Source organism: Eucyclogobius newberryi, unplaced genomic scaffold, assembly GCF_026437365.1.
Source record: "Eucyclogobius newberryi isolate DKJ021-1_F unplaced genomic scaffold, fEucNew1.0.hap1 SCAF_10, whole genome shotgun sequence".
NCBI classification, from domain to species: domain Eukaryota; kingdom Metazoa; phylum Chordata; class Actinopteri; order Gobiiformes; family Gobiidae; genus Eucyclogobius; species Eucyclogobius newberryi.
The window spans coordinates 30,550,352-30,573,105 of NW_027315724.1; the positions used below are offsets into that span (position 1 = coordinate 30,550,352).

General features: G+C 40.7%; 2 protein-coding genes across 2 annotated transcripts; one reads left to right on the forward strand and one right to left on the reverse strand.

Annotated features, from left to right (window-relative positions):
• Nucleotides 1–743: 743 nt before the first annotated feature.
• Nucleotides 744–3,142, reverse strand: tekt1 (tektin 1). The gene is made up of 7 exons (XM_072454630.1): nucleotides 2,977–3,142; nucleotides 2,733–2,898; nucleotides 2,325–2,435; nucleotides 1,874–2,017; nucleotides 1,564–1,789; nucleotides 1,267–1,463; nucleotides 744–929 (listed from the first exon to the last, which is right to left on the reverse strand). The coding sequence occupies exons 1-7, from the start codon at nucleotides 3,140–3,142 to the stop codon at nucleotides 770–772; spliced, it is 1,170 nt and encodes a 389-aa protein (XP_072310731.1). The 3' UTR covers nucleotides 744–769.
• A 1,280-nt stretch (nucleotides 3,143–4,422) lies between these two features.
• On the forward strand, nucleotides 4,423–21,030 carry pcsk7 (proprotein convertase subtilisin/kexin type 7). Its single transcript, XM_072454918.1, has 17 exons — nucleotides 4,423–4,507; nucleotides 5,381–5,664; nucleotides 6,553–6,783; nucleotides 7,069–7,203; nucleotides 10,008–10,173; nucleotides 10,257–10,347; nucleotides 10,897–10,951; nucleotides 11,069–11,207; nucleotides 11,537–11,637; nucleotides 13,041–13,208; nucleotides 14,470–14,574; nucleotides 14,655–14,757; nucleotides 17,838–17,994; nucleotides 18,507–18,601; nucleotides 18,684–18,789; nucleotides 18,887–19,004; nucleotides 20,753–21,030. Exons 2-17 carry the CDS (start codon nucleotides 5,446–5,448, stop codon nucleotides 21,011–21,013), a joined length of 2,250 nt encoding a protein of 749 aa, XP_072311019.1. The 5' UTR covers nucleotides 4,423–4,507; nucleotides 5,381–5,445; the 3' UTR covers nucleotides 21,014–21,030.
• The last annotated feature ends 1,724 nt before the right edge of the window (nucleotides 21,031–22,754 follow it).

Below are 22,754 nucleotides of genomic sequence, written 5' to 3' on the forward strand. Positions count from 1 at the left end.
ACGCTGCTGTAAATGCAACTTTGTGTTTATTTATCTGCCACAACCGACTGGCAGCACAAATAAAGTCATTATTGTACCAACAAGCGGGTGTGAGTTTTCTTCTTTCTTTTTTTTCAACCAATAGGAGAATGCGCAGGATTTAGACCGCAAAGTACATTCGACTGCAAATGGTGGTGCATTTGTGACAGTTTGTACTTTCTCGTTACATTCTGCAACATCCCAAAACATTTTGAAATGATTTATTAGATGTTTGTCTGGCTGGTGGTGCTTCTTGTGGGATAATGAGGTGGACAATGGTGGAAAATGTAATATCTAGCTAAATATACAGCATAAGGGCATCTTTACATCTCTTGGACACACAAGTCACCAATGAAATTGAAGACAATGCGACAACAGTGCATTAAAATAGAGCTAAATTGAGCTTGTAGATAACATAATTCTACACTATGTGAAATAATGTAGCGTAAACTGTAAATAGAGATGTAAAATTAACCAAAATATGTTGAATCATTGCCAACAGCGTAATAAACAGAGGGAACAACACAGATGGACCATGATCCTCCAGATTACACATTTGCACCAAAGGGAAATTTAAAAAGGGAAAACTTAGCATTTCTACAATTCCGTTCACAAAATCGCAACACATATCGTAACTTGAGCAGAGGAATTGGAAAAGGACAGCAGCCGCACGTGCACAGTACACATAACATACAAGGGATATCAAGTTAGTTCATTGTATGGAGCTGAATCCGGACCACTTCGGTGAACCTCAGAAGTTGTGAATGATGATGGTCTCCCTGTGTTGGGGGCAGAGGACCTCGTCGATGTACAGCGTTGCAGAATTCTTCTCGATGTTTTCCTTAAGGTCAAGTTGGCATCGAACCAGCGCCCTCTGCTCGTCCTTTGACCGATCCACGGCCTCACGCAGCCTGGGACAAAGAGGAACAGTATTTTATCTCATTTAAAAGGGTGGATGTATTCTTTTAAGCATTGTTCTTATTGCTATCAGTGGGATTGTTGACATGACTGGACTCTACAGGTTAGTGGCAATATACACTTATGTATCTTGAATTTGAATGTACACAATGTCACCGAGTGTAATTGAGACTGAAGTTGTGGTACTGTGCAAAAGCAGGATACGGTTGGCAGTTGTTTTAAACGCTTATGCACAGTTGAGTCAGAGGAGATTGGGCATTTCTACGTCTACATTATAACATCTTTCCTGTTTTTTTTTTTACACCTCTAAACCTGAAACGGTGCCCTTACTTGGCGATGTAGGCTTTGATTTGCTGGACTTCGTTGAGGAGCTGTGACTGCGCGGGGTCGAAACACAGCTCTTTGGACGGGCGTTTGTCGCGGAGGGCCAGACGCGCCTCGGCCAGACTCAGGCTGCGCTCGTTCTCGCCGATGGACGCCTTCAGCTCCTCAAAGATCGACTGCTGCTGGTTGTACTCCAGCAAGACCTGAGAAGCACAGAAAACACATAAGCAAATGTTATGACTGTGGAATAACTTGTAACGACTATGGGTGTTGTCCAAATCTACAGTTGAACTTGACTCGTACCTTGGACAGATGATCCTCCATTTGTCCCTTGTTCTTCTTGAGCTCCTGCACGTTGAGCTGGAAAGCCAAAGTCGTGGCCTGAAATTGTCTTTGTATATCGGATGCGGTTTGCTCCAAAAGAGACTCCACCAGAACCCTCAGCGACATGGAGTTGTTCCTCTGTTGCTCCGCTCTGGCCAGGTTTATGTCCGAGATGTACTGCCACTGCACCGGGGTCACGGGCGCACTGAATGACACAGGTCACACGCTCGTTTGGTGTCGTGACCGGCTGCTAGAGGAAGAAAACAGTATAACGGGATGATGCGCTCACCTTGGCTTAGCTGATTTGTTCTGGGCGTCGAGGAGGTTGTTACTGGTGTGAGGGGTCATCAGAATACAAACGTTGTCAATGGACTCAGCCTCAAATTTCTCCTGTAAATCCTTCTCCAGGCGGTACTTTGCCGATCGGTTTAGCCTGGAAAATCACAAAATTGAACTATTGAACTCGAAATTGTTTTTCTCACCCTGCACGTGAGACCGGAGTCGACATTCTGAAAAATAATTGCAAGTAAATACAGAGCCATGGGTGGAGATAGGGGGTAGTTGAAAACAGACTGAGCACTCGAACCTCAAATGCTCACACATTTTCTGAGTAGATGGTTATCGATTGCCTTTAATGGTTATATATTGCCTTTAATGCTTATAGATTGCCTTAAATGGATATAGATTGCCTTTAATGATTATAGATTGCCTTTAATGATTCAGTCTTATCTGTATGGTACCGTATCTGCTCTGTCAGTTGCTGAACCACTCTTTGCAGAAGCTCGGTCACTCCTTCGATCACCTCTTGCTCCTTCTGCAGCTCTCGATCCACAGCGTCATGGAGTTTCAACCTGGACAGCCCCCCAAAAAGGTCTAATACATCCATCATGTGCAAATTATGTTCACAATTTAGTCAGCTCTTAAAAATGTTAAAAAATGTCTTTAAATATTAACCAACGATACAATTAACGAGAATGAAATGTTCTAGAAGCAATGCTGATGAAGATATGATGACTGTTTGTGTGGTGCAGCAAAGACAAACAAGATAATATATCAGAAAGCTTGTTTGATGTTGGTCACCTAAACGGTACAATTTGATGTGCAATGTTGCTTGTCACAATAAGCCCAAATGTGCAAACGCTAGTCACCTCTGGTTGATGCATTGTACAGTGACTTTCAGAGGGTCTTTACAAGCCTCCAGAGCTTTCTGGACTCGACCTTGTAACGTTATAAGGCTGTCCGTCTCCAAAATGATCTCCTCCAATTTCTGCTCCAGCTCCGTCTTCAGAAAGTGGATGTCTTTTACTCTCTGATCTGAGCAGCACAAGAAATATGTAATGTCAACACGGAAAATGATTGTCTTTTCTCTGAATGAGAGGTTTTGTGTCTTACCAAGGCGTTTCTCGTTATCATCTTGCATACGCTTGCATGCTTCGTTGGATTCCTCCATGAGACGCATGCAGTCTGCCCTAAAGAGCTCAGACTGGTCCCGAATAAGTTTAACATTGCGAAGGTTTTCTCCTCCCTCGTTTTGGGTGTTGTAGTGCTGTAGAGACATTTTCGCCGTCTTATGCACCTATAAATTAAAAAGACAAAGTAATATAACTGAGTGATAAAGCAGCCACTATTTCTTAGTTCTTTATCATTATAGCATTATTATATTTCTTTTTGGACGCGTTCTTTTTCTAGAAATGTGTTGAGTTCTTTCTATTGCTTTTGCGTGTTCCTCTGTCTCTTCGTTTTTTCCTCGTCAATTTTTCCTTATCACATAGAGTGGCAGAATGTTGGCGCATCGTCGTCATTGGCAACTGTACACACTACGAGCGATGACGTCATGTCCGGCTGCGGTACCCGGGCTGTGGGCAGGAAACACACCGCCGCGAGCGGAGCAATGCGGCCAGTGGAGCTAATAAACAGTCAAATCACCAGATGTCAGGTCACTGGTTTGTTTATGTTTGTGGGTCAGGCCTAAAAGTTAGATAACAGTTTTAAAGTTCAGTGTCACATTAGACTCTCTGTCGGACTGTACAGACAACAAGCCCCTAAAACTGAACAATTAAAACGTACCAAGCACTTACAAACAAAACAATCACTTATGTTTTCGTGTTTTCACACACAATGTTTTCACTCATTTTTCCTTACGTTTACGTCCTTAGAGTGTCTGGCTGCAGAAGTAAACTGTCTTCAAAGCAAATAGACATAATAAAAGAACTCATTGCTCACACGGAAGCACTTCAAAGCAAGACGCACCAAGAAGAAGAGGAATAAAGTCTGGCGGTAATTGGCGGTAATGCAACAATTGGATGCCAACCGCCATAAAACAACAACAACAACAACAGCAACACTTGGATGCCAACCGCCATAAAACAACAACAAGAACAACAAGAACAACCGATGCAACTAGATTAATGCATGGCCATACAGAATCAGATCAATTCAATTGTCATTTAACACAGTTTGCAAACATAGGAACTTGTTTCAGCGTTAAAGTACGACATAAAACAATTCATAATCAAATAATAACAATAGCATTACTATACGCTATACATCGCTATACATCGCTATACATACACGAGCGATCGCTGTTACTGTTTTACCTCTGCACGGACCTTTTTATTGATAAAACAATGTAAACTCACTTAATTTATTTTTTAAATAAAATGTTGGCCTACGTTATAAATTAATATGTTTTAATTGTGCCTCATTTACAAGTAATATCACTTTTTGCTATCCTTTGAAAATAAGGTCAAAGTAATGTAATAATAAATAAATATCTTCAGGATGCGTTTGAGAAATATTGTGAACAGAATATGTGCGCATGCGCATCAGACGATGACGTAGTGGTTGTGCGCTCGGTTTCACGGAAATAACAAGTTCAGCTTTACTCAGACACATTTATGAAACGAAAGCTTTTATTTCAAAGGTAACGTGTTTGCTTCTATGTTCAATGTTTTGCTTTTATCCGAACTGTACATATAAGTCTATATATTTGTTCATTACAAATTTGAATCGCTATTTTTTCGATCATTAGCTTTCTTTTCCTTGCTTCAAGTGTCATATCCAATGTTGCTCTGTTTCTTTATCCTCGTTATTGAACAAACACGTACACGTAATCGGCAAATTAACCCTTGTAGTTTAAGCTTCTTCCAATCTTATGTGACGCTCAAACATAGTTTTTTGTTTTTAATTTGGCATGTCGGGATAACTATGTTTTGTTAGCTGGCTTTAGCCGGTTAGTTGAGTTTGTTTACACATGTTTGCTAATGTTATATAGCCCGTTATGTTGCGTCAAACAGTGACATGTTCGTCACAACAGCCTTTTAGTGGTTTTATTCAGGGAGTGTTAACAGTCACACTGGTGTAGCAATGTGTCAACCAACCGCTGGTACAATAACCACAGCTGAGCAAACAGGTCCAGGGTTTACAAGAAATGTAGGTCAAATAGAACTTCGCTAATATATAATGTAAAAAAAAAATCATAATAATTTGATCAATATACTTGCTTTTTATATTTAGGACAATACACTGAGCAACAGAGTAAGGTATTGTAATGGCAATGTATGCTCCAGGTAATTACTTTCCCTCTATTATTAGGAAACACTGAGTTTAACTGCACGAATACATCTGATCTTATTTGAGTACTTTATCCGACACTAATGCAGGCGCCTTTAACCTTTTTATTGCACACACTCTCACTAAAACAAACCATTTCGCACATGTTATCATCTAATAACTGCTCAGTCTTAGAACTTACATTTATTTTATACAAATTCATTTAGAAATTTTTTTTCTGTAGGTTTCGGTGTGGGATCCAATGAGGAGGCCTCCATTGGCGGACCCTGTCAGTTGCCCCTGGGTGCCATGGCAACATCATATTTTGTCCCGTTTCTTCTCCTTGTATTTCTCGCCTCTAGTACGCTTTTATTTATAGCCCTCATACCGTTTGCTTCACCGTCTCACCCCTTCTCGCACTCGTCCACCTCGCCTTGGCCGCCTCCCTCCTGTGGACCGGGTCAGTCCTGGGCTGTGAAGATCCAAGATGGAGACAACTCTGAAGACCGGAATTTAATCGCTGATAAGGTACAATACGTTCGTTAGGGTGTTCTTACATATTATTATGTTGAATATTACTTCATTCTAAATGACAATTGCACCTCATAAGAAACTCAGAAATCAAATGGTTGTATCGATTGTACCATAGATTGTGTTCAGACAACGATGGCACAGCAAATGTTTATTAAAAATGTCAGTTTCTTAAACAATCTGTGGAGCATAAATATTGATATCAAAAAGTGTATGACCAGTGTATAAACATTTTTATGTTTAGGACAATACAGTGTGTAACAAAGTGTGATTTTGTTATGCCGATAGGAGGATAGTTTTTAGACGAGGATAGTTTTTAGGCGAGGATAGTTTTCAGGCGAGGATAGTTTTTAGAAGAGGATAGTTTTTAGACGAGGATAGTTTTTAGACTATCTTTTAACACTGGCATGTACTGAACATACAAATGGAGATGGCATTAAAAACAGGACACCATGTATTCTTTGTATTGGTTGGGCACAATTACTTATGTATTCTAAATCCTCAAATGTTGTCCTAGTTATCACACTACTTCAATGTTTTTGTGCGTGTGTTTTTCAAGAAATCAACAGCCTTACCTAGTGATTGGGTCACACTGAAATACAATGCCATAGTTAGCTATTGTAATATTCGGACTGTGGGGAATTCTTCACAATGATTTCATAGAAAAAAAAGTTAATATTTCTATGCCAAGTAGAGAAGTGGCTCTATAAGCGTTCTTCTACTGGCAGGTTGAACAAAGGCCCTAGCAATTCAACCCAAAAAAGCTTTATTACAACAATTCCAAGAAACTCTACAACAAGATGTAAATGTCAATCATTGTGCATTTACTCATAAAGTTCTGTGTTATGTATTCCTTTACTACTCTTATATATAACACTGACGTAGGTTGCTGAGCAGGCCGGTCTGGAAAATCAGGGTCAGATTGGACAGCTGGAGGGCCACTACCTGCTGTGTTCCTTCAAACCTGGCTCCGGAGTTTGGAAGAAGAGCGTCGACCCGGGGGAGGTATTCGCAGCGCATCCTCACGTCCTGTGGTACTCCCAGGACAGGGTGCTCATCCGCTCCAAACGATCTATGGCCTTCAATGACCCGCGATATCCTCAACAATGGCACCTGGTAGGAAAAATGATAAAAGTTTCCCTTTTTCTGGTAACGCTTGTACAATCACAGTTACGTGATACGGACACATTTGGGAGATTTCTCAGATATGCTTTAATCGCAGCAATAATGTGTGTTACGCTCATTGCTTGAAGGGATTGGTTGTAACTACTGATAGTTAGATGTAGAAAGAAATTCTAATAAAATAACACACAAAGATTTGTTGTTCATATTTTCTATTTTGATGGTTTTCCTTTTTAGCAGTTGGATGAATTTCGGCTCATTTATGTCTTGTTCTTGCAGCACAATGATGTGAACAGAGGCATGGACATAAATGTGACCGGGCTGTGGGAGCGTAATATCACGGGACGAGGTGTCACTGTGGTGGTCGTCGACGACGGAGTGGAGCACACTCACCAAGACATACATCCCAACTATGTGAGTGCAGCTTGTTTACAGCTCAAGCTCATAGTACAACATCAAATATGATTATTGAGGCTCATAAAGAAATACTGTATTTTCCGGACTATAAGTCGCACCGGCCAAAAAATGCATAATAGAGAAGTAGAAAAAGCTTCAGTTGTAGTCATCTGGACTCAGTTAGAAAAAAATAGACGTTTCGACTCTCATCCAAGAGTCATTGTCAATAACAGAATTTAGGTCGGGAACTCCGATATTTATACTCTTCTGTGGTAAGACCAGCCCATTGGGCGGAGCCTTCCTGGAGTAGAAAGAGTTGTTTGTTTCAACAGAAACTCCCCCCTTGTATCTACCGAGCTAGCCTATTCAGAATTTTAGTGGGCTATTAGAATCCTCTTTGTCTTTGTGAGACCCTGGCTCAACCACCCTGAGTACCTGATTAGCATCTAAATGTCCTGGTCCTGGTCCTCTACCTTTCCAGGGGTTCAGTATACCATTATAGATACCAGGATGATTGAATCTTAGCCCTCCATTCCTGTTTAAAGAAGGTCTTTCTTTTTTAACAAAAATAGCTTCCTTAACTCGTCTCTCAAACCATCTTTTTTCCCTGCTTAAAATCTTCACCTCACCGTCTTCAAACGAGTGATTAGAGGCTTCAAGATGGAGATGCACGGCGCTCTGTGGTCCTGAACTTGTATTTCTTCTGTGCTGATAGAGCCTCTTGTGTAGAGGCTGTTTAGTCTCACCTATGTAACGTTCTTTACAGCTTTCTTCACTGCATTGGATCGAATAAACTACATTGCTCTGTTTTTGAGTCGGCAACTTGTCCTTAGGATGAACCAGTTTTTGTCTTAAAGTGTTTCCTGGTTTAAAATAAACAGGGAATTCTCTGCAGTTTTTCCGACAGGCCAGACACATAAGGGATAGAAACACCCTTCCTTCTCTGTTCAGTTTCCCTTTTGTCCTGCTTCTTGGTTCTCTTCACTCTGTTGAGAGCCCAAGCGGGGTAACCACAGGCTGAGAGGGCATTTCGGACATGTTTTTCCTCTTTCTTCTTGCCCTCTGAGCTGGTGGGCACACCTTGAGCTCTGTGTTGTAAGGTTCTGATCACACCCAGCTTGTGCTGTAGTGGGTGGTTGGAACCAAAGAGCAGATACTGGTCCGTGTGTGTAGGTTTCCTATATACTTCTATTTGGAGCTTCCCGTCCTCTCCTCTGATCGTGGAACAATCAAGAAATCTTGATTGTTACAAAAGTGTCATCGACATAGCGAAGCCACAGTTTTGGGGCTATGCCTGAGAATGAGGACAGTGCCTTCTTCTCAAAGTGCTCCATGTACAGGTTGGCCACTATGGGAGAGACGGGCGAGCCCATTGGCACAGCCATGAATCTGTCTGTAAAATTGTCCCCGGAATTGAAAGTAAGTGGTGTTCAGACAGATGTCCAACAGTTTACATATGTGTTCAGGTGTCAGTTTGGTCCTTTCCTGTAGGGTGGTGTCTTCCTGCAGTCTGATCCTCACTGCTGCTACTGCATCAGAGGTCGGGATGCAGGTGAACAGGGACACAACATCATATGAAACCATAAGGTCATCTGGGTCCAGTTGGAGATGTTTCACTTTATCCACAAAGTTGTGCGTGTTTTCCACATGATGTTCCGAATTCCCCACAAGTGGAGCCAATATAGTTGTTAAATGCTTGGCCACATTGTAAGTGATGGAATCTGTGCTGCACACTATGGGTCTGAGTGGAACATCCTTTTTGTGTATTTTTGGAAGGCCATAAATGCAAGGCATGGCTTCCTGTCTGTAATACAGAGGCCGGTTTATCACTTCCTCTTTTTCCAGCCTTTGTAAACAGTCTATCACTGCATCTCCATCTTGAAGCCTCTAATCACTCGTTTGAAGACGGTGAGGTGAAGATTTTAAGCAGGGAAAAAAGATGGTTTGAGAGACGAGTTAAGGAAGCTATTTTTGTTAAAAAAGAAAGACCTTCTTTAAACAGGAATGGAGGGCTAAGATTCAATCATCCTGGTATCTATAATGGTATACTGAACCCCTGGAAAGGTAGAGGACCAGGACCAGGACATTTAGATGCTAATCAGGTACTCAGGGTGGGTGAGCCAGGGTCTCACAAAGACAAAGAGGATTCTAATAGCCCACTAAAATTCTGAATAGGCTAGCTCGGTAGATACAAGGGGGGAGTTTCTGTTGAAACAAACAACTCTTTCTACTCCAGGAAGGCTCCGCCCAATGGGCTGGTCTTACCACAGAAGAGTATAAATATCGGAGTTCCCGACCTAAATTCTGTTATTGACAATGACTCTTGGATGAGAGTCGAAACGTCTATTTTTTTCTAACTGAGTCCAGATGACTACAACTGAAGTTTTTTCTACTATGGAACACGCCTGGACGAATGAGGGATTACACCGACATAATAGAGAAGAAAAAAACATATATAAGTTGCACTGGAGTATGAAATGCGGTTGCAGTGTAAAAATAACATAAAATCACATAAGTCGCTCCGGAGTAAGTATAAATATAAGTATAAGTCGCACCCCGGCCAAAACTATGAAAAGTTATTAAAAATCTAAGAAGTTATTTGGCTTAATAGATAATTGTGGAGTTCTGGTACTGCATTTTTCGAATTATTTCATCTTTTTGCTGCAAGAAAAAAAATAAAAAAAAAGATCTATATAGGTACCCAGGAATTTACAATTTGCCATAGTTTACAGCAATATTGACATAATTTTGATATTGTTCATCCTTGTATCTATTGTTACTTGATAGCAGTGAGATAAGTAGATGTTTTCTTTCCCCCGAAGAGTCCAGAAGGCAGTTACGACCTCAACTCAAATGACCCTGACCCGATGCCACACCCAGACGCCCGCAGTGACAACCACCACGGGACGAGGTGTGCTGGAGAGATCGCGGCCGTCCCAAACAACAGCTTCTGTGCCGTGGGAGTGGCTTACGGCAGCAAAGTGGCAGGTACAAATAAAGGATCACATGTCAAACACGCCTAGATTGAATGTCACGAAAGTTGAGCGTTTTGTTATTTGTGTCTGTTTTAGGAATTCGAGTCCTGGACGGTCCACTGACTGACAGTCTGGAGGCCATAGCTTTCAACAAACACTATCAAGTTAACGACATCTACAGCTGCAGGTATGTACGATGTTAGTCATGAAAAATGAAACTTTTCAGAAGTAGGGCTGCAAAAATGAATTGACTAATCATGACTAGTCGAGTAGTTGTATTTTGGTAATCGTTATCTGGACTATACAGACTCTAAAACACACTTTATTCCTCAATATTCTTTAGCTAGAAGCCTTCAGTCACCGTATTTCAACCTTTACATGAACATAATATTTTAAAAACGTCTCAAATGTTCAACAGGAATAATAATTTGACTTGTCGACTAATCAAAAGATAATCGCTGACCAAGTGACTACTAAAAATTTTATATTTCTTACTTTTTAGGTTACAGTTAGATGTTAGTTCCTTCTAATTCTTTAACGTTTCTTCTATATTACCAGGCCAAAAACAGATCCTAATTTAATCAATCTAATGCAATCAAATAGTTCACCTTTTTGTTTTAATGCAAATCTTTTTATATCAAGAATTGATAACAACTCCCTCATTTATTTAGTTAAAAGAAAGAAAAAAAAAAATTGCTGCTTTTGAATGAGTATCTGACATTACGGCTTTTTCCAGCTGGGGTCCAGATGATGACGGTCACACTGTTGATGGACCTCATCCTCTCGGAAAGGTATGCAGTATTCACTTTGACCTGTAGAGGGAAGCACCACCTTTTTTGTGGCAATGATAAGCATCTGTGTGAAGATGCTGTATAATTAGAAGACTCCTGTGCGTGTTTCATTCACAGGCTTCACTGCAGCATGGGGTCATCGCGGGCAGACGTGGTTTTGGCAGCATCTTTGTTGTTGCCAGTGGCAACGGAGGCCAATACAACGACAACTGCAACTATGACGGTTATGCCAACTCCATTTACACTATAACAATAGGTAATGAACGACGACTGTGTGATGTTTAAATCAGTGGTTCTCAAACGATCCTATGCAAATTCTTCTGCGGTTTTAGTGTCATTTAGAGTCAATTTCATCCACATTTTATCCTCCTTTGGTTTGACCCTGATTAATGAGTGTAGCGATGGTTTAGCACTGTTTTATTCCATATCCAGCCCTGGTTTAGACCTGGAAAAGGCCTGTGATAGACTTGTTTTGATCTGATACTTTGGGTGAAATGTTTGAGAGGCACGGGTCTAAAAGGTGCAATGTAATCATCATTTAAACACCCGGTCATTGTTCTGTTTTGCTCTTCTTTTTTTTTGCAGGAGCGATAGATGAAAAGGGGAGCATGCCGTTCTATGCAGAAGAATGTGCTTCGATGCTCGCGGTGACTTTTAGCAGTGGAGCAACCCGGCTAAGAAGCATTGTAAGTCTGTAAATACTAAAATGGCATTATATCCATGTCCTCTTGTATTTTTTATGTTGATTTTAGAGTTAAAAGTCGTAAGTAACATTACAAAAATGTCATAGGTTATGTACTTTTCTAGCTTTTTCAACTGTTTTGGTCTTTTAAAATACACTCAAAAAAGTAGTTGCTGCTAATACTATTAAAGCTGGACAACTTGACCAAAGGCAATAAAGTTTGAACACGGCCACGCTCCACATGAAAAAGACCAGATGCTATTTTGATCTTAAACAGAGATGGATGCTGACGGGACAAACCGGCCCGTTCAAACCCATTGACCTCTCTTTGCGGATGTTTGGGCACGTCTCCATAGAAACCAAATATGTTACTTAATGATTGGCCTCAGAAGAGAAGAGTAACACACAAACAACCACAATGTAATAAGCCAAGCGGGAGCACTGTGCTGGTCCTAAAAACAGATTGAAAACACTCAGGAACAGCTGCTTGACTAAATGCCTTTTTATTTTTGTCTAAAAATATATATATATATCTACTGCTTTTACGATTCCCTGGTTTATCTGGCCCATTCATTTGGAGATGGCATTGCAGTTATGTCATATCTTAAAGTGGACTATGGTGTCTGTGTTTAGTCGTTTGTATAAACAATCTGGGAACATGTGTGTGGTAGCTGTGAGCTTTGATCATGGCTGGACAGCTGTTGGACAACATGTTGTCAGCGTGTAAACACTGGGTCCGGGAATGCTCGTTGATCCCCCGTCTATTGTCTGCAGAACTACAAAGTGTTTCCATTATGGTGTTCAATAAAACCCTCAACCGTTATACATGGAGGAGGGCAATGTATTGAAATTGAGATAATATTGTGGACTATAAGGCGCATTAAGCGAAACAAAACGTGTACCACCACACAAAATCGCTTCGAGGTCGGTAAGGACAAAATGCTACTAAAAGAGCTGATTAAATGTCGTAAACCTTGAAATAAAGGGGACATTTCTGCACTTTTGCGACACATTTTTACAGACATTTCGCCTTTGTCTAATAATTAAACCTCATCTGATACATTTTAAAGACATGTTATAACACATTTCTGTTTGATGGATTTACTCTATTGTTATCTGGATACTCCCAAAAATATCGGGATACTCATTTTTGTCAGTATCGCCCCTAGTTATATAGTTTATTTGTGAGATGTTATTGCTTTGCCTGGAATGTTCCTTTAATGGTTCATCTTATTATTAAAATACAGGTGTAAAACATGAATTGTTGCTGTGAAGCGCCTCTCCACCGATCTGACCTGTAACTTGGCCTGGTAGCACCTCCTAATAAATCTAAAGCCTTTCTGTTCAAGCACATATATCACAGAGGTTTGCGTTTGTTAAATGGGTGCTTTTTTTCCCTGTTTGCAGGTGACGTCGGACTGGTCGATGCAGCGCGGGACCGGTTGCACGGAGGGCCACACGGGGACCTCGGCCGCCGCCCCTCTCGCCGCCGGGATGGTGGCTCTGATGCTGCAGGTCCGACCCTGCCTCACCTGGAGGGATGTCCAGCACATCATCGCCTTCACCGCCACCAAGGTAGAACATCCAGGCCCCAATATGCACAGTCCGCGTGGGTTTCAGCTTCCTGCAGAGTTATGAAAAGCTAGCGCCGTTGCCATAGCGATTGATATTTCAAAACTACACATTATATCTTTTGAATGGACAAAAGTCCTCTGTATTGTATATAGCAGGAAGCTGTAACCGAAGAGTAGGTGATGCTTGAGGATATTTGCCCGATCTCATTTTTGAATAGTTTATTGTTTTGCTAGACTTTCATCACTCTGAAACGAATCGATAGTTCAACCAGTAAAATAAAGCCTAAGTTATTAAATTTTTGTATCCATGTGGGTTTTAATTCGAAAGATAAAAAGGGCAAAGTGTTTGGAGTATGTCAGGAGTAATATAAATAAAAAGTGAGCGTCAGGAGGAAGGCTGAAATGCTGTCAATGCGAAAACAACATGGCAGAAGGAAACGTGTTCCTCAAGGCCCAGTGTTGCTGTAAAAAAAGATGGGTGCAATACTAAAGGCTAAATGCAATAATAAAATACTACCTACATTATTTGCGTTGAACAAATAACATAACATAACAAGGACGGCAGAAGTCACTAAAGTGCTTTGTTCATGAGTCTCAGGGAAATGGCCTTTTGCAACAGTGAATAGAAAAGCATTCAGTTAACAACACGATAATGGCCCCTGATTGAAAATAAAAAATAGTCTCACTTAGTTTCCAATAATTAAAAAACATAATTGTGTGTGTATACATTCTTTTGAATCACTTTTATATTGCTCATTTTCATCAGTCCTGGATGTTTGATTCCATTTTCTTTGTCTTAATGTAAACAAATACACATTTTCTGAACGTAAACAATACAGACTTTTACCACACACAAACCACACACTTTAAAGCCCAAATACCGTATTTTTCGCACTATAAGGCGCACTGGATTATAATGCGCACTGTCAGTGAAAGGTCTATTTTTGATCATTTTTCATATATAAGGCGCACCGGACTATTAAGGCGCATTATGTGACATAACAAAACGTGCGCCACACAAAATCGTCAGTAAACCCAACCAGAATTCATCCAAATATAAAGCGCACTAGATTATAAGACACACTGTCGTTTATTGAGAGAATTTAAGTGGGCCTTATAGTGCGGAAAATACGGTATAACATTAACGATTAGAGATGACAATAGCGCAGCCCGAGTTAGTTTTAGGTAAAATAGACTAATTTCTGTTTGTCCTCAATGTGTGTGTGACATAACGGTTGGATTATCTCTCGTTTCCTCCACAGTGTGACAGCAGTGCCGACTGGAGAGTGAACGGAGCAGGTTTCCATCACAGCCATCAGCACGGCTTTGGGCTCCTGAACGCCTGGAGACTGGTCAACGCGGCCAAGGTATTTCCTTATTATTATTTTTACCGCCACAATATCTTCTTCGTACAGTCAATTATCTTAAATTCCTGCACGTTCTGTAGGTTTGGGAGTCTGTGCCTTTCCTCGTGTCCTACCAAAGCCCACAGATAAAAGAGGAGGTGCCCATCCTGACGTATCCGAGTGAGCTGATTCGCACGTGGAATGGTAAAGTCACATGCTCACTGTTTTGACAAGGACTTTTAAATGAGCGTTACATTTGCTTTGGGATTTATGGTTTTAATTATAGATTTTGTGAAGCGCACAAAATGTAAACACAACCAGAAGATTTACCATTTGGGACTTGCAGAGTGGCTTATATAGAGTACTAAGTTAAACTGATATAAAACATTTGCAGTGCTACATTTAATCTACTCAGTGAAACTATAAACAAAGGAAACAAATCATGATTGTTATCTGGACCATACACATTCCAAAGACGTTTTATCGCAAAAACATGGCATTATCAAGTCAAAATGTCAAAAATATAAAAAAATAATTTCTGATCTTCATAAAATTTAATGTTATTTGTAAATATTATATGTCTAGAAGCCTTCAGTCATTATTTTTCAACCTTCATTGTGTTAAAATATCTTTTCAAAAAAACATTCCTTTGACTTGAAAAAAGGCTGATTAGTCGTTAGTTGAAGCACGACAATACAAAAACGTGCTGAAATGCATGTGATTCTTGTCAGATGTGATTAGACAAGGCTCAAATGCATCTCAGGACACGTTTGCGCAGGTCTAAACTTCTGGGTATTCAGTCGACTAACATTATAAGACACACTGTAAAACTTAAAGCATTCCGTCCGTTCAAAGATTGTGATTCCATTGCGATTAATCTCCGGCCCCGCAGCTGATCGCAGAGTTTACAGACTCCATTCCTCCTCCTTCTCCCTCCCCGCTCCCGTCTGCATCTGCCGCTCCATATTAGGTAATGTTCTCCCGTTTGTCAGGCACGGTGTTCACTTTCAATTGCTCTTTAAGATTCAGATTTCTTGAATTCCTCTGCATTTTGACTCCCTGCTTTACATCATCCTGTGCGTTTTTCTCCATCGCCGTGATCTCATTGTCGCGTAAATTTTCCTTTTTAAGATCCTCAAAGCAGAATCATTTTTGTTTCTTGCATTTTTTTGTAAAGCCTTTCACCAAAATGACACACAACACATTCAAAATTCGGCATTCACCACCGATTTCCAGGAATCCACTAATGTGTTTTATGGCCTCGTTGAGATCTTTCTTGAGCTCGGCCAGACTCATGCACTTAGCGTTTAACTCAAACAACAGAAGAAAAACAGTTTAAAACCAAAGTGACGGACAATGTGCGGGCTGTAAATCTCAACAAATATGTGCATTTTTATTGTCACGGACTCTCTGCTCAATAGTGTAATGGTTTTGTGTTCTGGGTGGCCTGGTTTACTACGGAAGTTACGGTAATTCCCTGGTTATTGTTAATGATAATGTTAAAGCCTGTTTGTGTGAAGTCGAATTGAGACCCAAAATGTACAAAGTTTAAACTGTAACTTCAGGAACACCTTTAAAAAGAGAATAATAGAAACTAAACATGTTGACATTTAAAAAAATATATATAATGTCAAATATGCCATACATTTTTTTATATTAGACACAGCTACTTTCTGAAACTTTAGCTGATCATTTCTATTATCCCTGACTTTGTTGGGCTTTAGATTGAAACATAGTGTACTAGTTTGTGAACAGTTAGGCTGGTTTTGTAGAGGCCTGCACATGCTGTATTCTGTACGATCAAAAGCAGATGTAATCCCTCATTCGTACGGAAGTTGAGTAGCTTGACTTCACAGTATACTCTTCCCCAGCTCACCCCGTCCAATGGGAGGAATTTTAACTGAAACTTGCTCCGCCCTTGTTTACAAATCCCACTCCTGCACTCTTATCAACTCAAGCAGCAACAGTGAAAATGTCAGCCTTTGTCACATTTACAAAACAGTGTCCAGGTGACTATCTGTTAAACCTTTTTAAAACCTTTTCTACCGTACAATCATAAAATACCATACAATCATTATATAAAGCCCTAGGTCAGAATAAACCCGCCTAAACGCCATAATAGTCTGGAATTACGTTGAAGTAAACACATGACAACCACTTTAAAACTCCATATGCTCAGTGGAAACCTTCATCCATCAAATGTTCACCTTATACATTGTACTTATTTACTCTGGCTTCCTTGCCCTCTGTATCACACTTTGCTCTGCCTCTCACCATGTTTAATCCCGCGTCTCAAACCTCTCAGCCCCTCGCGTCTCCGGACACTCTTCTGTTTACACTGGGGCCCGTCTCGTCCCCTCGGTCCGCCTCCGCCCGAGGAGCGTTCATCCGTACATGGTCAGAAAGCACCACGGCTCATTAGTCCTTATGACCCAAGAAAGACCCGAGACGGACCGGGATTACGACTCGACAAGTGGCAAGGAGCGAAGCCGGAGAGTTTGGTCTGTTTGAGCCAGACGACTCGCTAGATTTGTTTGTACTTGGTTCTTCTGTCAATGTCACATAGTTTTAAGCTCCCAAAACAAGAAATCTGTGTTTTTATTTGTCATTTGACCCGTATTTATTTAACCGGGAAGATATTCAGAATCTCATTTACACAGGACTCATCTGTGTAGCCAAAATGTTGTTTCTAAACGCCAAATGTAGAGTTCTAGAATGTAGAAACTGCCAAATACCACAGACACCAAAGAACTACATTTTAGTTTCATATCAAACACTGAAAACAGGAGGATTGCATAGCCAAATTTCCCTTAAATTACACACAATAAAATGTTTCTGCTTGAATAGAGTCATAAACTATACTAAACACTTAATACTTTAAATGTACTGTATAATGAGACGTAAAACAAAATTTGATCCTGTCACAGTTGTTGTTTAAGTATGCAAAATGTCAATATTGAGTATATCGTCTGTAATGAGAACTATTGAAAAGGCTGCAACAAAAGAAGTTTAAGATTTAAAAACAATTACAAACATGCCGTGTAATCTCTAAAACAAAGAAAATAATGTGATTTTTCTGCACTTTTTGCACTCAAACAGTCTTCAAAAAGACATTTATGGGCATGTTTTAGCTTGTGTCTCATGATTGCAATGACATCGTCTGAATATCCACATTTAACTCATTCAAACAAACAAAAAATCAGTGGTATTGATATTTTGTCACTGTCGCTCATCAGAAGTTGCTGTTGTATTAAAAAAAGTTTCTATGGTTTTCTTTCCCGTAGTTACCGCAGGAGACCTGAATGATTCTGGAATGCAGACCCTGGAACATGTGGCCGTTACCGTGACGATCACACATCCCTGCCGCGGTAACGTGGAGATGGTCCTGGTGTGTCCCAGCGGCATGGCGTCGGTGATCGGGGCGCGGCGAGCCATTGACAAGTGAGAAATGTCCTCTGCGTCCTTCATGAGGGTCATTGTGGCCTCACTCCTTTTCTCATCCACTCATCTCGTGTTTATTCATCACATTTATTTATTCAGGATGAATTAATTTAGAGGAAGGGAGGGTCATATTTTATGTTGCTTTGTTTAGATGTTCGTGGTTGTGCATTTCTTTTACATTGTTGTCTCAAAATGCTAAAATATCAGAATTTTGATATATTCTGATACAAAATGTTGCCGTTCCCGTATCGATATGGTGGGCTGCTGTATTGATATATAGTTAAGAGTATTTTTTTGTGTGTAATTTACATTATTATGTGACTGTGCTACAACTTTTTCATGCAAAATATTTGACATATTCGATAATTTTAATGATTAAAATCTGTTCTGCTCTGATATCCTGCCCTTGCATTCTCCAGTTTTTACCCTTGCGCACATGATTGTGGTTCCCCTGGCAACCACTGCAGCGGTCCGGAATTCCACAATCCTACATAATGCCTCTTTAATTACAGGGACGCAGGAGGCTACCAGGACTGGACCTTCTCCACCGTTCGCTGTTGGGGAGAAAAGGCTGAGGGACAATACCAGCTCAAGATCTCAGATCACAGTAACACAGTTTCTACGCCGTTTATGAAGTATCTCAGCTTTGCCTCTTTGTCTTACATTTGTTTGTCGTTATTTTTCTGCAGAAGAACCTCAGCTGCAGAAATGTGCAGACCTGGGAGTCCTCAAGCAGTGGAAGTTCTTTCTGTACGGCTCCTCCATGTCTTACACGGAGGTCAAAGACAGGCAGAGGTAAAGACGATGTCAAGCTACAGCAATAAAGACTAACACGTTAAAATAAACAGAAGCAACACAAGTGAACGTGCGTCTGTTGTGTCTTGTTTTCCAGGTTGGTGAAGGACGCGATGAGCGGCCAATATCTGGACAACGGTTTCTCTCTGCCGTGTCCTCCAGGCCTGGACGTGCCCCCGGAGATCGTCAGCCCCTTCACCTCTAACAGTTTAAGGGTAAACGTCTCTGAGCAAACGCCGTTTCACGACCAGGACATTCACACGAGCCAACACGGCGACACTGTCACTCCCACGAGCTGCTGCGTGCACGCGACGGATGTCAGGGTTTCATACTTTAGCGTCACGATTACTGTGAGTAAACGTCGCCATTTAACGATTATTCGCGGTTATTGACGTCGCGACCAAAACTGCAACAAAATCCTGCTTTTTCTTTCCTTCTTGTTTTCTTCACGCATTTACTGCTCCTCAATATGTGACCTGCTACATGAAATTAAACTTTCTGAATGATCAATTTGACATGATAAAAAAGCACTTTACATTTTGGTTTACTTTTCTGAGGAAAGGCTGAGCAGAAAGGACGTCGTTTTGCTTCTAATCACATTTCATTCAATTTAACAAAAAAAAAATACTTGATTTAATTCGGAAATGGACAGTTTTCTATAAATTGAACACCCGTTAAAAATGTCACGATTATAATTTAGTACATACGGTTATATTGTGACCTAAATAATCATGATAATCGATTAACCTAATTTTGTTGACATCCCTAATGCACACTGCAGTTTTGACTCCCACATGCATTATTTAATTAGATCATGAAACACATTCTTGGGAGAACACTGACCAGACTCGCCACAGCTCTGTTTACAGCCTAACTTTACCTCACAACTTTGTATCTGCTTGGAAATACACGGAGTACCCGAGTATTTTTCTTGTTTTCCGGTGCATTTCTCTAAAGTGCTATGATCCCACTTGGCTTGATACACTTGCTACATCAATAGCAACAGTTGTGCAAGATAAAAGTACAGGTTATAATGTTGTGTATCCAGATAGTACTGTGGTAATCCTAATCCGTTTCTAAAAATTTGCATTAATTTCCATAAAAGAACCGCTGCCAAAATTGTAAAAAGTATGCATAAACAAAACTACTTAAAGGACTAGTTACTTTTTTAGCACTGTTTTAGTTTAATTTTGGCTCAATATTTGCACAGTTCGAAGTTGTTTAAACTGCAATCCCCAACGTTTTCAGAGCTCTGTCCAATCCGATTTGCAGATACCGTTTTATGTTTTATTGTATCTTATTAAAAACTAATCAAATTGGCGTTGAATTGTGCAGGCGTCAGGAGCTTTTTTTTTGGTCTCATTCCCAACAGTTTGTAGACTCTACTCGTGACGTTTGACTGGGCCTGCCCTTTTTTTTTTACATCGTCTTAAGAATGTTCTGCTGACTTAACCTCTGTTCATCCAAAGATTTGACTGGTCCGTCCCACAGCGGTTACAGAACATCCAGAATAAGCAAACTTTAGTATTTCTAATGTTCAGGTTGTGTGTGTTATGTGCGAGTGCTCACGGCAAGATTCGCCGATAAAGATCTCGTCTGCTTTTCACATTTCCCAAACTTGCAGCCCGTGTTCGTGGCACTCGTCCACGTCGCAGACAGGGAACGTCAAGATGCAAGCCAAGATGTTGAGTTACAGTGGAGCTAAGCCAACATCATTGTGTGTGATTCAAGGGCCACAACTGTAGTCTGCAGAGTTACGCAGAAAGTTGGACAGTCATTTTAGCGAAAAATCAGAGCCAGAACAGTAAAATCCCCATTCTTCTGGTCGTTTCTTTAAAAAGAAATACAATAAGAGCAATAAAGTAACTAACAGTCAGCTATATATTACACCAAAACAAAGCTGAAACGTTTAAATGGATGTGAACTAAGCGTTTTGACGTGCTTCTCTGTCCCACCCGCTCAGTTCCTGTTGCTGCTCGGCTGCTTCGCCCTCTTCTGGTCGCTCTACTGCACGCTGGAGGTGACGCTGGCCCACGTGGACTTCAGGGCCGCGCTGTGCTGGAGGCGGAGGCGGGGCGGGGCCAGGGGTCGGAGGTCGCGGCGGGAGCGGGACGGGCCCCAGGTGCTGGTCATAACGGGACGGGAGCTGGAGGCCGGAGATGACCTGCAAACCGTGCTGGAGACGAGCGCGCCGCTTTTGAACGGAGCGCGTGTGGAAACATAGCGTCCGGCGGCGGGGAGGAGCGATATACACGGACGGAACGGTTACATATGAAATTAAGTCGGGGTTGAGCTAATCTAGTTTAGTTTTTCAAGTTTTTTTTTGAGTGCAGGGAACAAGCCTTGGCCGACTGCAAAGGTGCAAAGAGCATCGTAAATAAGAAACTCTTGTATGAAGCTCATGATGCAAAGGAACTGAAACGAAGAGCCGAAAAGGGAACTTGAATCGTGGGTGAATATTTGCAATTCTTAAACTAAGGCAAAGCTCGACAAAAGAAAGGACGTTACTGACCAAAGTGCACTCGTATCTGGTTTACTTCAGTCGTCGTTGCTGAAGCAGAACGTCGATTGTATTGATCCGAGGACAGTGCCGGTCCGAGAGATTCAGTCGGCATTGACTTGATTAGACTTGCTCTGTTCTTTTGTTACTCCATCTGAAATGAACACGGCGGTGGCAGCGTGACTGTACAGGCCTCGTGTCGACGGGACAAGTCCAAGCGCTTTTCACAACCCTGTTTGTTTTGGGACGGACTTTGAGGAATGTTATCGGTGACATTACTATTCAGTCATGACAAAACGTGTCATGACATGACACGACTGTTTTGAGCCTTCATATCTCACACTGTGAGATATGAAGGCTCGTGTCTGGATATTTCACAGTATGAAATAGAATCAACAGCATAATAGTTATTATAATAATAATAATAATAATAATAGTAATAATAGTAATAATAGTTATAACAATCATAATAATCATAATATAATATAAAGTCACTGTAAGAATGTTTTTTTTCAAGGTCTTTTGGGGCTTTATAACCACCTGAAATTTGATAAATGCAAGCTACATATTTAATGCCATACTGTGGAACATTCTGAGCAAAGCAATATCCTTTTTATAGTAAAAAAGCTGGTAGAAAAGTCACATTGTGCACATTTAAAAAACATGCTTTTATCATAGACTTCAGCTTCATATCTTGCATATTTCTGTAACTGGGAGCAAGACATTTTTGTCGTGTTTGCTTTAGATTGTCGGTGCTCATTTCTTTACCTTGTCAAACTGAATGTTTCACACGCCAAGTCGGGCCAGTGGATAGAAGCTGATTTCCCGTGCCTCTCTGGATGTGGTCGACCCAAACTGTGCTGGACTTTTCTACAAGTGGCCTTTTGGGACAATCTCCTGCTTCCCCTGTGAGCCTCGTGTTATTCTCATGAAATGTTCACACACACATAAAAACATTCTATCATCGACAGCACATGTGTTGTCAAGAAATCGGCGATCCAGTTATTTAGTGCTTTTCTAGAGTGTAACAAGTGCAAACGAGCATAACATTATGACCAACTCTTGTCTCGTGTTTTCATTTAAATCTCACATAAGAATATCAGTATATGAAAGATTAGTGCCTTTAAATAATAGAAAATATCTGTTATTTTTAGGTATTTTATTAGAATTAGTATCAATCATACAGCTATATTTATGGCACAACACCAAAAGTCAGATTAGTAACAATAGAAAGTGAATTAACGGCAGGATTTCCGTTGTACTGTTATGTTTGTAAGTGGTCATGATGTTTTGCTCAATAGGTTTATGTGGTGAATGATATAAACTTTGTTCTACTTTGAAATGTTAGCTTGGTTACTAGGTTTTGACCCAGTGCTGCTATGTTTTTTCTGAACACGGCGGCGTGAAAATACTGCCATAATCTGCTTCAAAACGTATCATGTGGACACAAGAAATAAGGCTTAAG